This window comes from Phodopus roborovskii, unplaced genomic scaffold (assembly GCF_943737965.1).
Source record: "Phodopus roborovskii unplaced genomic scaffold, PHOROB, whole genome shotgun sequence".
In the NCBI taxonomy this organism is placed as follows: domain Eukaryota; kingdom Metazoa; phylum Chordata; class Mammalia; order Rodentia; family Cricetidae; genus Phodopus; species Phodopus roborovskii.
The window spans coordinates 24,582,467-24,598,494 of NW_026126571.1; the positions used below are offsets into that span (position 1 = coordinate 24,582,467).

Consider the following 16,028-nt stretch of genomic DNA (forward strand, 5'->3'; position numbering starts at 1 on the left):
CTTTCTGCACAAATAAGAAAGAATAGCCATACTCTGAAGTAAGAGGTGGCATTGAAAAGACTTTGATGTCAGATTAAGATAGAAGTGGACTAGTGATAGTACAGGTATTCAAATTCTGCTTCTGCAAGAAGTCTGATTAAGAAGGTCAGTAACTACTAATTTTTTCTAATGGGAATAATTGACCCTTCACTAAACACTGAAGAGAATGATAGCTTTACAAAACTATTTCAAGTATTCATTATCACAGTGAAAATGTGAGACCAATGTTGAAGAGAATGATCTGAAAATTCCTTTGATGAAAAAGTTAAGGGTACTAAATCAAAACCTACAAAATGCTTGAACGCATTTCTTTATGTGATATGAATAGAAAGGTTATCCATAAAAAGTTAGAAAAATTAAGAGAAATTATATATTATTACACCTTCCCAACCACAATTATATAAAAATTCCACCTAGTGCACTGTTATTTCAATCTACACAATAAAAATGGCTAGATGTGGCAGATGCCTTCTACCTCTGCATGTATTCTCCCAGTAGAAGGTTTACTTGTTGAGTCACTTTTTAAAAGTTTTATTTAACTGTTAGCCTTATTGAATCATCAGTACACCCAGCTAATAGGGACCCACTGTGGCTCCATTCTTAGTTTCTCAATGGCAGTTTGTAGTTTCTCAAAGGCTTTGTCTAGATTGTCATTTATGATGATCAAATCAAAGTAGTGGTTGTATGCTCTCTGAATTCGTGCACTTTCATCCACTGTTTTCTTCAAATCAGAGTCCTGTGAATGTTAAAAAAAAAAAAAAATAGTTTGCATGGTGCATGGTAATACTGACTCGTTCAGATCTAATGTGAATAAAAAAAGAGGGAGTTGGATATTTGTTGGAATTCAGACGCCAATTCTCAAAATCTACTTTATATAGTGCTCAAGAAGGTATTATCAGATACCTGTTTATGTTGTAATCATTCCATCTACTTCTATGATTTATGAGTATTCTATACCTTCTCTTCTGCTATCATTAGAATGAAATTCCTAATACTATTAGGGTGAGTCTAACTAAGATAATGCAAGAATTACTATAGATGGTTGACTTCTATATAATCCTTTCCAAAAGAGTGTTATCCCATGGCCTGTGTAAAGCCAGGATCCTAGCTTATAGTGGCTGTTCAAATCAAAATCCATTTGTCTCCTGTCACTTAGAAAGGCAGAGACTCTTCAAAGTGTGGCTGGAAGACTCTAAGCTGTGCTAAAACATACACCCACAGACTTCATCTTTATTTGAGATTGTTGATTGCTTTGGACAAGTTGTCCTAGATGGTTTGGAGGGAGTGGAGAACCTAAGTGATGTTTTTTGTATGAGAAGGTAAAGCTTTCCATAAACTTCTACTATACCTTCACATGTAATTCTACAAATATGAACTGGGATCCTATTAATGTTTGCAAAGTCTCAGACTCAGTAGATAAAAAGTAAAACAGAAAGGGCTCCTGCCTTTTGGTACAAAAGGCACATAAAGGACAAATAGAAAATTTGCAACTTCTAAGTACATTAGAAGAAAAAAATACTTAGGTACAAAGACTTAAAAGATCTACATTTAGACAGAGTGATGACAGTCTAAGCAAGAAGGCTCCAGGGTTACACAGGGCTGTAGATGGAAAGACTACAATGTATATATTCCAATACTGATGTTTTTCACTTTCTAAAACTCAAGTTCTGTCTTAAAGTGAAGGACTGTCATGTAAAAGCAATATTGTTTCAAACCCTAATTACATCTAGTAAATCAATTTTCATTCTGTAGCACTTTACATAGTGCTGTGACTATGTAAACATACTCAGAAGAAAAGACAGAATAAAAGTATTAACTTGAAAAGAGCTCCCTACCGTCAAAAGCTTGGTGGTGATTCCAGCATCCACCACAGCCTTGTGCATGGCACGCAGGGTCTCTAGCTCCGGAGCAGCAATAAATACCACATAAGGCATGAACTCAGATGTCCTCAATACTTTCAATGCCTGTGCAAAAAGTAATTACAAATCGATTTATATAATGTTAGATCTTGACATGTGCTGGCCATTAGTACAAACAGAAGTCTGTCTCTTTCCAAAGGTTAAGGACATAATTTACTGCCTGTGCCCTAGTTCTTCCCTAAAATGCCAAGTCATTTACTCTGCTAAAAAATCAAGTGTTACTAATCTTTGTTCCTCTTGGCTGTCTGACATTTGTTCATGTATCTAGCTATGGACTCAAAATGAAGTTGAGACAGAACCATATTTCCATCTTAATAACACCCCCCACACACCCTACATAGTCAAAAACTCCCCAGGAAAATAAAAATTAACAATGGCTTTGGAATTCATTCAACTCACTTGTGGGTTGACATCCAAAATGCAAGTCCGTCCAGTTTGTACAACTTCAAGAATAGAGTCAATCTTAGTTCCATAGAGATTTCCTTCATATTCCCCATGCTCCAAATACTTTCCAGCTTTAATATCTGCTTCCATCTCTGATCGGGACACAAATTTATATGCCTGACCATCTTTTTCATCTTCTCTTGGCTTCCGTGAAGTAACTAAAATAAAATAATTTGTAGATTGTGAAATATAGACTAAAATACACATGGGTAGCTTTGCATGTTTCACTTAGTACATGGATTTAGCTAAACAGATCTGTCTCCTGGATTCAGAAATAAAGTTTTGGGCCATAGCCAGGCATATTTGTTTATTCAATGTCTACATTTTCTTTTCCATTAAAATAGCAGCTATGGCATACTGTGTAGCCTTGGAACAGGACTGCTTGCTGATCTAAAGAGATGAATGTTTAAAGGGATGGTGCCCAATATAAACTTTCTATCAAAAATGTGATTTTTAATTCAGCTTGAAGCTTAAAACATAGTTATTTGGCAGTCTTAGGCCTGGTGCCAGTGAATGAATACCTTTTCCTTATGAATGGGGCTCTCCTTTTCCTTGATGATTCTATTATGGCCCCCTTTGCAGTCAAACATTTCTGAATTGACTGACAGTTCTCCCACCTGTAGTTGGTAATAACTATTTTCTGAAGTGCAATTCTATCCACCAATTAGGACATCTATTCTTTACTTTTAGTTCCTGATTTCTAATATTCCCAAATGTTAAGTACTTGATTTTATACACCATTATATTATGGTCTATTTGCCTCTCTACTCTGACTTATGGTTGCCAAATCCAAATTCCAAGTGCAAGGACCCTTTCATGTGTTATTTGGATCTATGAATGCTTTTAGGCTAGCAATGTTATGACAATTTGGTCTGTGCTGGGAATGAATTATCACTACCTTTCATATCTCTGTAAAGGTGTACTAGGCCAGATTTAACAGTTACTTTGAAGAAGAGAAATTTTTGTATTATTTCAGTGTTAGCCTGAACCTAAGCTACTGAACTCCATTTTTGTTAAGTAAATGGAAAATATCTGAGCAATTCATTAACTATGTGAAATTAAAATAAGTGATATAAATAAAAAGTCAGCAGACTTTTAACTTATGGGCAAAAAGCACAAGACACCAAGGAAACTTTTGGAAGAAAACAAAAAGAACTTTAAACTCAAGGTAAAGGTAAAGGTCTAATTTATAATGAGACCATATGTATAGTTGTCTTCTGCTGTCTTGAACTAATTTCAAGAATATTCAAGATGGTATGATGGTTTTCCTCACTCAACAACAACAACAACAACAAAACAGACAAACAACCAAAAAAACTCCATGAAATGGAATTTCACAAAAGATCATATGACAAGATACCCAAGAAAATTTTAAGCCCCGCAAATAAGTACACACAAGGACTTAGTTCAATATCTGTAACTCTAATTTAAAAGCTGCATCTTCTGGTGAAGCCCTGTTTTGATATCATTGAAGTATTGCTTGAAATGAATATGAAAATGCAAACATGTACATCACTGCCAATACATTCAGAGAATCTCAGTTCACAGCAAGACGTTTACAAGTGTTTTTTTTTTTTTTTTTTTTTTAACTGTGACTCCACTCTACTAGACATGCCAAAGGGACAGGGAGAAAAGCCAAAACTCCTGCCCTATTTTAAAATTCCTTTTCATTTTCAGAACAGAGCAGAATGACTGTACTTATTCCTTAGGCTTATACACACAGCAATTAAATAGTGGGACTTCTTTGAAGTGAAACTTTAAGACTGGCAAAATTCTAAATTTTAGCAGTAGAATCAACAAAGAAACACTCCATGTGTTAACCAAGCCCAAGGTCATCATACTAAAAGCAAAGGAAAACAAAACAGGATTTATAGCTTATCTTCCTGATATAACACTTTTTTTTTCTATCGTAGTTCTATAATATACTGAAAACTTATAATAAATCACCACAACATTACCATCTTCACCTGATAATGTGTACTGCAATACTACATGGAAACAAGAAATCCCACTCTTTGGCCAAGCCATGTTCACTGAAGTGCATCAATGAATAACAGATTTTAAAAATACTGTACATACTTTAATATATTTATATTCTTACAAAAGAAGTTATTATTATTAGACATTCTAAAGTATACCATTCAGTAGCATTAAGTACATTCAGACTGCTGTGCAGTATACAGCATACTAATAAATCAGTATACTATCTACTCCCAGAGTTTTCTGTCGTCATTCCAAACTCTGTGCCCCTTAAATAAATCCTCCCTCTCCATTATGGCAATTCATGTGCCCTTAGCATCCGAATGGTTATGAAATGGTACATTGTGTCTTTAGGTTTACCCGATGATTAACGCGATATTGAATAGTTGTGCATGTGCTTAGTTGTTAACTATGAATGTCTACTGAAGCTCTTTGTCCATTTTTGAATTGGGATTTTTGTTGTTGTTGTTTATAAGACTATGTTTATGCAGAATCTTTGATGACCTGCCAGAAAGACAAATGATGACGATTCATTCATCATTAAATACTCACTGGGCATCCTGTTAGTATAGAAACCTGTCCTAGGTAGTAGGTCAAAGAAGACCAAAACACACACACACACATACATACACACACACACACACACACTCTCTCTCTCTCTCTCACACACACACACTCTCTCATACACACATACACTCTCATACAACACTTTCTCTTGCTCATATACACACATACTCTCATACATACACACACACACACTCTCTCACACACACTTTCATTCATATGCACACATACTCTCTCACACACACAATACTCTCTCTCTCTCTCTCTCTCTCTCTCTCTCTCTCTCACACACACACACACACACACACACGGAGGAAAGGTGACTAAACAAATAATAAGTTTTTAGGTGCTGTCCCACAACTACTAGGTAACTGGAGAAGCTACATTAAGTTGAACCGTCAGTTTTCCTTGAATAAAAGTACACATCAAACATGTGAAAATACCGAAGAGTGGGTACTCCAGGAATCCAGACAAGTTAAGAACAAAGCATGAATAATGTGTCAGAGTTGCTTGAAGAAAAGACTAGTAATACTAAGTGGGGAATAGTCTGCAGAATTGACTTGAACGAGGCAACTGTGATTCTATAAGCACAAAATCAGTATTAGATACTTTTGAATGCTTTCCCTAAGAATGTAAACAGAATGCTGAATAGAAATTTAACTTCAGTCTCAAACTTCACTTGAGCCCTAGATAGATACTAGCATTTTAAGGATGTCCTCTATCTTCTGCAGTTTACCAAAACATAGTCATTCTGTTAGAAACATAGTCCATCTATCTAAACACTACATCGAAAAAGGAGTCAATGAATTTTGAGTCATAGGTTTAGGGAGAAATGCATTGTCTTTTTTTCTTTCCCTACATAGTAAAATTATTTCTCCTGAAGAATGCTCAAGGCCTATGTTGACATGCCATAGCAGTGGGGAGGTTTGCACTCCCACTGCTGGTAAAACAAAAATGACTTTCCTAGGTTAATGCATGCATATATATGCATGTCCAAAAGATAGCCCACTTTTCTGAGCTATCTTGAAGGCTCTTCCCACAGAAAGACAATAAGAAAAAACACACTAACTAACCCTCTGCATCTGTTAGCTCTATACCTGTGTATAGTCAGCTAACCATGGATGGGAAAATTCAGACCAAACAAACAAAAAAATATCTGTACTGACTATGGACAGATTTTTGTCTTGTCACTGTTCCTTAAGCAATACAGCTTAACAACTATTTATAAACCACTTAACATTATATATAGGCATCATAAATAATTCAAATGAATTAAGCATCTGCAGAAAGTTTTGCATGGGGTATATGCAAATTTCTATGGAACTTGACATATTCCTGGATTTTAGTTCTTTGGGGGAAATGAAGTAGGGCGTGGTTATCCTGGAACCAGTACAGAAATAATTGCAGAAGCTATGGTATAAGAGCTTGGGGTAAGGTTCCAAGGGAATAATTGGAAATTCTAATACTGGAAAATTTATAGTAAGGAAATCTCCAATGGACTGTAAAAATATACACTATTTGGGAATTCATGACAACTCCAGCAAGCAAAATCTTGTGCAACACTATTCTTTCTCTTTCCTTTTTAACACTCCTTCCTTACAGCATAGCTCACAAGAAACTGAAGTAGCAGAGGACTACATAAACCAAGCAATAAAATAACCCATACTCCATCCTTCCCAATACAGCTACTGTGAACTGGAATCATGGCTTCGGTTTTAATGGCAACTAGCCAACTAGCCGTTTTTATTTTTAATGCCTAAAAATGAGATTTGTTTAACAAGATGACATAATTATGAAGTTGAAAGTAGCCAGAAAGTTATCGATTCTTCTAGAGGCCTGAAGGTAAAGAAGGGCAAAGGAACACAGATCATCAGAGGCCAGATAAAACACTAGTTCTTTCCTTTCTGAGCTCAATCATCCAACAAAGCAGTTTTTATTAGCTGACAGAAATAGCATGGGTCATAACAATAGGAAATAAAGTTTATCTGTGTATTTAAACAGGCTGAGAGCAGATAGATGTCCCTCCAAACTTAGGCAAAGCTTTTATATTGTTCTATTACTAACAGAAGCTTAAATCACTGCGTGAAAGTTTGAGGAAAAGAGCTGCTCTGTTTGAAAGTATCTCTGAACAGGCTGTTTAGCTGTAAACTACAGATTTGTAGTGGAAAAAATCTACCAAACCCCACAGTAATTAAATCAATGACCAACATTAGCATCAATAATGGGCACAAAGACAAGATACAACTCTCCTATTGTATATATAAAATTAGGAGGAAACAATCAGGTAAATTCACACTAAGGAACAATTACAGTATTGGTAACTACATTAAATGGATAAAACTCTAAAAACACGAGTAAGTTCCCAGTAAAGGATGGAAAAGATATAGATGCAAGCAATATCCTGAGACAGGTACACACATAAGATAAAACATACAATGAGACAAAAGCAAGAGACAATGAAAAATATTTACAAAGACAGAAGGGTCAATTCATCCAGAAGTTAGATGTCTGTAAACATAGAAGTACCTAACTATAGTAGAATCTCCAAATACATGAAGCAAAACAGAACTGAAGAGAGAAACAGACAAGTCAACAAAAGAGCATGAGACCTCAAGGCCTGCAGTGATGAAGAACAAACATAAGGTCATAAAGGAAATGGAGACTTGAACAATGTTACAGACCAGCTAGCAGAATGTGTCTATGTAGTACTCGAGTCAACAACAGGAAAATGCATTTTCCCAAAAGTACAAGAACAAGGAGCATTTTCCTAGACAAATTAGATCTGAAGTCATGAAACAATTCCCAATGAGTTTAACTGGAATAAAATCACACATTTTCTCTGGACACAGTATATGGCATTATCATCACTAACAGGAAAATCTGGGAACATAAAAAAATGTGTGAAATTAAACAATATATTTCAAAATAGGTCAAATAAGAAATCACAAGTAAGATTAAAAAATACTTTGAGATGAAAATGGTACTGCTTTAGAGGAGCCGGCGGGAGTCCTCCTGGTGCTGGTGGTTGGTCAGCACATTTTTTTGTCTTTGCTTTCAAAAAGGATGGTTCAGCCAGCATAGCTGTGGAGGATTCTGTCAGCACTGTGGGAAGCTTCAAGAAGTAAAGAAACCGATGGTACTTTACATGCACAGACTTCTCAACAAACATGAACAAGAGTGTCAGAGAGAAGGCACCCAAAACTAGTGGGTTGTTATTTTTCCTTTCACTTTAACCAAAAAGATGAGTTTCCAGTTCACTCCAGTGACTATTTTCATGTATGATTAGGAAGGAAGAAGGTTGCAAGCAGGCAGATGTGGTAAGAAGCCAATTTAGATCTAACTGATTTGTATTACATAACTATCTTATTATCAGATTATGTTTTAAGTCTCTAGCATCAATATGAAGAGAAAAATGGTTTCATTATATGTTTCTAGAATTAAAAACTGAGAATAATTAAAACAAAAACTTAGGGTACAACAAAATTACAAAATGCAATAAAGCAGTATCTACCCTACCATTAGTCCAACATCAAAAGAGCCAAGGAAAATTTTGGAAAACCGTGGGCTACCATAAATCCTTCTTTTCCATGAAGTTGTTCCTATCAGACTATTTGCTCATGCTTCTTGTCAAACAGTCAGCAAGCATTATTATACATCAGTGATTATCTGAACTCTCCACCTACTCCATTTCTGACATCACTGAATTTTCTATGTAAACATAGATTGGGGGGAGAGAAAATTACAAAGTCAGTCTGATCCTGAATGATCTCATCAGCACAGTCTCAGTATGATTAGTGAATATCATTCTCCTGTAGAGGACTTGAGGCTTATTATGATTCTGCAGGGCCAAGGGCTTCAATTTAAACTAGACTATCTAAATTCACCAACTGCCATACTTAGTATTTGAGCTTTCTGCTTTTAAACATACAGTATAGTATAGGGTGAAAAATACAAATAGATGGATAACAGTTACACAAGAAAATCCAAATACATGTGATTTGCCACAACTCTAAAATGCATGCATTTGCCTTTAGCTTCTGGAATGAAGAATTTACAGAAGTAACTACCACTGAGCAGCAGCAGGCTGAGCAGCAGCAGGCATATTACCTAAGACAGCAGCAGGGCCATCTGGATTCACAGCACAGTCTACTCTTCCATGTGCATTGGCTTAGCCACATTTATATGGAATTAATGTTAGTTAATAATAATCCTTTTCTCCATATACCCAACAAATGGAAACACAAGACTTACATGGTACTGTTGTTCCAAATCTGGCAGGATTCAGCACTATGAACCTGTTTTTCAAGCTTCTTCTGCCCACACCTTGAGCTCCTATCAACACTAATGTTTTTCGCTGGAAGGGTGGCATTTTTGCTACTTCCTCATAGATCTGAATTTCATGACGATCAAACTCTAAATGTGAAAGTAATGGGACAACATTTTATCCAGTTATACTTTACATACACAGAAACATTCCCTGGTATTCTGTATGCTAATAGTCTTCTTATCTTGATAGTTAACTATCAATTGATTTGTGCACATTGACACAGGCTTTGTTTTTTACAAATTTGGAAAGGTACAGGAATTATTTTATGTCTTGATTTAAATGTCTGTCCCCATTCATTTGCCCTCAGATACTCATTTACTGTGCTAGAAAATCCTTGAGTTTTATGTGTATTTCTCAAAATTCTTTACACTAAAGGCTCCTCATCAGCATTTGTTAGTAGAAATGGTTATCTAAACATTATTCAAACTACAGTTTATACAATTTACATTACAAGGTGTGTGCAAAGTGGACAGAAGACACCTGCTTGGCTGCTTCACTTGCACAGACTGTCACCTCCAATGACAGCACACTCGCATTTAAATATCAAGATTCTAAAATTTGTACATAAAATAAAATGCTGCATGAAGAAGCATTTTCAGTGAACTACTGCCTCAAATTGTAAACAAAATCAATGAAAAAGTTACAGACTTTGCTTAAAAATTAAGTGTTATATAGTTAATGAGTAATAAAACTGAAGTGATTCAGAAATATTGGGTCACCCTTTATCACTGCTTCATTTTATCTGCAGTAATAACACTTCATCATTAGCATTTGGACAACTCACCCTTCATACAATTTCTTCATAGTAAATTAAACCAATACTATAGAGAAAAACACCATTCCTCCCTCCTGTATGATTTTCTTTATATGTACTTTATTACTAGTGTATGGGTAACTTTGAAGTCAAGAAAAATAAATATGATGCTTCCATATTTAGCTTCCTTCTTAGTTTTTTTAATTACATTGGATCACATCAGGCCATTTTCATATAGACACAATGCGCTTTGAGCACATTTTCCTGTACTCTGCTGCCTTTCCTTTTCTCATCCCTTACCTTATTCTTTCGGTTTCCCTAGATAGTTTCCCTTCTCCTTTAATGTCAACTGCACACACATGATTTTTATGTCTATATAAAATCTAGGGTCAACGAGTAGGAGAACAAACATGATGTTTGTGTTTCTAAGACCAACTTAATTTTGAAGCATGATTATCTTCAGCTGTTATTTACTTTCCTATAAAAGAAACTTCATTCTGTAGTGTGTATGCACCACATTTTATTTCTGTTGATGGTCACTTAGCCTAGATCCATAACTTGGCTCTTGTGAACTATGGTACAGTAAAAATGACGTAGGGTATTTCTGTGGTGTTGACCTGAGTCCCTCAGGTAAATACCCAGGAGTGGAAATACCTACGTAATGAAGGTAATTCTATTCTACTTTATACTGATATCTACAATGGCTGGACTAGTTTAATTCCTATTAGTACAGAACCACTCCTTTTTGGCTATATCCCTGCCAGAATATTATTTTCTTCAATGAATGCCATTCTGTATGGGGTGAGAAAGAATCTCAATGTAGCTTTAAATTGTATTTCTCTCTTGGTAAATGAGGTTGAAGTTTTTTGGTTTAAATCTGTAATGTACCCAATTGGTCTGTGGGTTTTTTAATTTTGTTTTCCTTTCTAGCTCTGGGGATTGAACCCAGCACCTTGTAAATACCAGGGAATGGCTATACCCCCAGAACTTTGATTTGAGGGGTTTTTAAAAGGGTTTTTCAGCTTTTGAGGCATAAATGACAAATAAGAATTCTATATTCTTAATGTATACATCTTGATGATTTGATGTTTAACTGTAAAATGATCTTATTATGAAGCTAACAAATGTATCTACTACTCATGACTACAATTTTGCTTCCTTTAAAAAGTATTCCTTTCTTTAAGATGAAAGATTTAGGGAAAGGCAGAAGGATTTACAGTTTGAGGTCAGCCTGACCTAATAAACCTAATAAAATTATAGGATAATTTTTTGAGGCTAGCCTATACTAACTAGTGAATTCTAGGCCAGCCTAAACATATAGAAAGATCTCCTCTCAAAAAAATTCAAAACCAGCTGGGAAGTGATGGTGCACGCCTTTAATCTAACTCTCAGGAGGTAGAGGCAGGCAGATTTCTGTGAGTTCAAAATTAGCCTGGTCTACAGAGCGAGTTCCAGGACAGGCTCCAAAGCTACAGAGAAAAATCCTGTCTTGAAAAACAACAACAAATCAAAACCTAGCAGGTTTGAGAAAGATTATTAGACGACTCCCACTAAAGTAAGATGCATTATTTGGCCCAGTGCCATTTTTGCAAAATGTACTTGAAAATGTTATGGCTGCATATAGTTCTCCTAATCTTAAATCTAATATCTTCACAAAGTCCTTCTACCCCTTAGAAATATCACACACATTACTACACCAAAATGCCCTGAATAAATATCGACAATAACATTCCCTCTGCATTAATACAAGCATAAATTCTAGTAACCTTATCTTTCTGTAAATTATATGAAAGTTGGGACTTAAATAATTTCTTTATATTTTATCTGTATTCACGTCAGGCCCAGTAATTGACACTGATATAAATTTAATTAATTTCAGATTACATATTCAGAGATTAAAATGTTAACTAATGTCAATGCTATTTATTCTGATCTTTCAAAGGGATTTTAAACACACCTGCATTCCTGGTTGTGAGGTACATCATCTTCTTCTTTTTTTTGTTGCTTATAGTTCCACAAAAGGGTCCTGAAGGATGACAAGACCAATATAACTGAGAAGATACATCAACATATGACTTTAAATTGCCCAGTCAAGTTTTATGAGGAAGCAGGAGAATTACCTCTTGAGGGAAGGAGTAAATTTGTCAATGAATTTTGATACTCTACCAGTAGGTGGCAGAAAAGCATCAAAAATTACTTTAGAGAGGAAAATGCTGATGCATAGGAAAGATTAATTTTCTATGCAGTTGAAATAAGTTGATTTGTGTATCCAGAAAAGGAGGCAAAGAAAGGTGTGCCCAGCCCCTGACTGTTACTTGTGTTCAGCTCTTCACCTGAATTGTCCCAGTCTCTGCGAACAAATGCCTTTCTCTTCTCTTCCAGGAACTGGCTTGGGATCAGACCAGCACTTCCTCCCTCTTTCACATGGCTAGCCTAGAATCAAATTAATATCTCAGTGACCAAAATTTTAGACAATATTTTAGTAAGTAGGACAAGTGCTGGTCAGTTAAAGTTAGTTTGCTATGAAAAACAACCTTTCAATCTATAGAACTATGTTAAAGTATTTAAATACTGCCATACTAAGGAACCAACTAGTAACTAAGACTCCTATGTATGTTAACCAGTAGTGATGTTTTGAAACTCCCATTAACAATAATATGGAGAGAGAGAGAGGGAGAGAGGGAGGAGAGAAGAGAGGGGAAGAGAGAGAGGAGAGGGAGAGTCAAAGAAAGGAAAGAAGAATGCTATTTTATACAAAGAAATGTTCCTGAAGCATCTCATCCAGTATCCTTTACTACTGAATTTAGTCCTAGGATATTGTTATACAGAGCATAAATTTTAATTCATCCTAGTAAGAATCTGTATATCCCAAAGCAGAAAGTTTAAAATAGGTAAAACTTCATCTAGTACAAAAATGAAAACCTTAAAATCAAAGTATATAAAATAAAGTATTTTATGTGTGTACTTTTGTCTGTGTGCATGTTTGCATGAGTACATGGGTAGGTACATAGCTCTTGAAGCTGGAGTTCCAGGAGGTTGTGAGCAGCCCACATGGCTGCTAGGAACTCATATCACAATGTTAGTGTCCTCCTTATAACTGGAACAGAAAATCTATTATCAGTTTTTAGTTTTAGTTTAGTAATCCTAAAAACTGAAATTAAAATTAAGCCTATCAAAATACATAAAGAGACTCAAACTAAGAGATGGCATTTGCAGGAAATAAAACAGGGAAACTTGGAGGTGGGGGTGGGGCATGAAACAACAGCCGTAGGAAGTACAGTGTTAAAGCTTCTAAGTATTTCAGTGAAGACCTCTTGAAATCATGTACTGTGTGTACTGAAACCATTTCTTAGTGATTTCACCATGGAGCACTTATTGTTAAAAATGTCTTCATCTACATGTAGGCTACACTGCACTGAGACTGTTCTTACCCTGTAGATGGTCTCTAAGCATAAGCCATTTAATTCATCACAGTTAACACTCATTACCAGCAACTGTTGTTTTTTAGAATTGGTACTGGGTCCCAGTCCCTGTTCTCCAATGAGGCCATAATCAGTTGAAAAGATTCTAGGTTTCTATTTGTCATTTTCTTCAATTTTGAATACTGTATTTGTTAGCTGACATAAACAATTGCAAAAAAAAAAACCAAAAAAAAAAAAAAAAAAAAAACAAAATTAAAAGAACTGACAAACAATGACTCCAGGTGGATTCGGTTCTTCTTGTCCTATAGCATATCTGAAGGTGACTGCCCATGTGAGAGAGCTGCTTAACCTGGCCCTTAGGCCAGGTGACAGACAGTGCCACAGGCAGGTTACATCTGCTTTCACTAACAGCTACTCACAAATTCTCTCTCGATTTGGTCTTCTGCCCGCAAAGCTAACAGATGTAAAGCAGAAGCTGTTCATGCAGGAACAATCATGGGAACAAATACTTCCTGAACTTTTAGATACTAGCCAGATCAAAGATTGAAAACACAAAACAAAACAAAAAAACAGTTGAGGGGTTTTTGAGAATCAAACTAACCTGCCACCAGTTTGGGTCTTCTCTGTTCACAATCTGAAGAATTTCTCCTTTGGAAAACTTCAGTCCCGCTTCTTTGCAGGGTATCAGGTTATCATTGAATGGATTATAATCAAAATGACATTTGACAAATACCTAAAACACAGCACAGTGAAAAAGCCTATATGTGTAACATTAAGTACTGGATGTTGGAACCAAACCACTGTGATTTAATTGTAACAGATAAAAAACTTATTCTCCCCAATAAATACAAGCTATTAGAATATAATGATTTGCCATTACAGAAAATTAAACATGAATGCTAACTTAAATTTTGTACATTTTTAAAACTCCTGTTTCTTCCTCATGATGTCAGGACTTAGGGTTTGCATGTGAATAGGCGAGTGTGCTACCACTCTTCAAAACCTACTCTTCTATCAGCAAGTGTCACAACCATTCCTTCCTCTCCATTCCTTCCTCTCCAATCTTTTCACTTGATTCCCAACAATCACTGCATAATTTTTAATTTAAGTAAATGTCATTTTGCAGTTAAAATCCTGAAGTAATGGGTGCAGTTAGTTTAAGGCGCATATTTCCAACCTATCAGGACAGATTGTACAGACACTTTGAAGTATAAATTAAATAACAAAAGTCATCTTGAAGTGAGACCTGAAATATATTTGGTAACCTTAAAAAATTAAAAACTCAACTTTACTTCTAGTAGTGCATTTTTAATCAGTTACACTGGCCAAAACTAAGGAGGAAAACATTTTCTTGAAATCAACTTATCATGATTTATATGTTTAAATTTAAATTAGCATTAAATTACTTAAGAGACAAAATACTAAAAAAGTCTTAAAACTATTTTCCAATTTAAATTCAAACATACACATTTCTCTTAAGTTTGTTTCATTAATAAAAGTATGCCAGTCACACTGTTACTTAAGATTTTCAGTGCTTGCAACATACTGCTTATTTAATTTGAATTCTATTAATCATTTTAAATATTTAGATCAATTGTTTAAAAATAGACATGCATCATACATATTTATAAAAACCCAAACTATCTTCTAGAGAAAAGCCTTAGCATTAATCAGCAGAATAACACTAATAAGCAAAAATGCAGTTAGTCAAACCAACATTGTTACTTTTCTATGTGTATCATACTTCTACAACTAAAAACAAATAAAATATTCAAATAGTATAAATACATACATTGTATTATTAGTAATGCTTAGAAAACCACCCATGTGAAAGGTGCATAGGAGGTTATTTTTTAAACTTTTGGGTACATGTGATCTTGATAGAAAGCTCTAGACCATCTGTAACAACCTTGCAAAGCCTGAAAATCAATATTTAAACAAACTGGGAAGTCATTTTTTCCTGACATATAATTTTAGAAATATCTAAGAAGCAAGCATGCAAACAATATTAAGACTGCTAAACTGTGACAGGTGGCTAATGAGTTTGGCATGCAGCTCAAGGCACGGGCAATGAACAACTCAACATGATAAAGTTTAATCAAGGTAAATTTAGTTGACTGCTAAGACAGAACAACAGGAATACCAGAGAACGTTCTCACATGATATCATACCTGACGGATGTGGGCTGGATGCCTCTCCATATTGGTGTAACTCTAAAAATATATTTTTCAATTGCATAAATAAAGCCAGACTTTTAAATTATAACAACAAAATATAAGTAAGCTACTGGCTCATTTTATTACTTCATTCACTTGGTAAAGCCACTTCCTCCCTAGTTAATTGTCCACAGGTTCTAATACCTATAAAGAAGTAAAATGACACAAGCAAGAAGTCACATGCATTTGACCAAAGGGAGAAAAGGGACTGTATGAGATGTTATAAACAGTAGTATATTTCTTACTTCTGGAGAAATGCCCACGAATGAAAAACCTCATGTCACCTAAGTGAGGGTGTTAATCATTCTTGGTTGTAGGACTTTGTAAAATTACAAGTGTTTTCTAAATTTTAAACATTTATTT

General features: G+C 35.2%; 1 protein-coding gene across 4 annotated transcripts in view; it reads right to left on the reverse strand.

Moving 5' to 3' along the window:
* Positions 1-554: 554 nt before the first annotated feature.
* Positions 555-16,028, reverse strand: part of Pals2 (protein associated with LIN7 2, MAGUK p55 family member) — an 81,101-nt gene continuing 65,627 nt past the window's right edge. For 3 of the 4 annotated variants that reach the window (XM_051203168.1, XM_051203165.1, XM_051203166.1), the window contains 8 exons: positions 15,621-15,662; positions 14,051-14,182; positions 12,361-12,460; positions 11,985-12,053; positions 9,198-9,359; positions 2,358-2,560; positions 1,875-2,003; positions 555-775 (listed from right to left, as the gene is read on the reverse strand). In XM_051203168.1, the coding sequence (XP_051059125.1) occupies positions 599-775; positions 1,875-2,003; positions 2,358-2,560; positions 9,198-9,359; positions 11,985-12,053; positions 12,361-12,460; positions 14,051-14,182; positions 15,621-15,662 (1,014 nt within the window). In that variant the 3' untranslated portion in view covers positions 555-598. The remainder of the gene's footprint in view (positions 776-1,874; positions 2,004-2,357; positions 2,561-9,197; positions 9,360-11,984; positions 12,054-12,360; positions 12,461-14,050; positions 14,183-15,620; positions 15,663-16,028) is intronic. The other variant, XM_051203167.1, reaches the window with a different exon arrangement.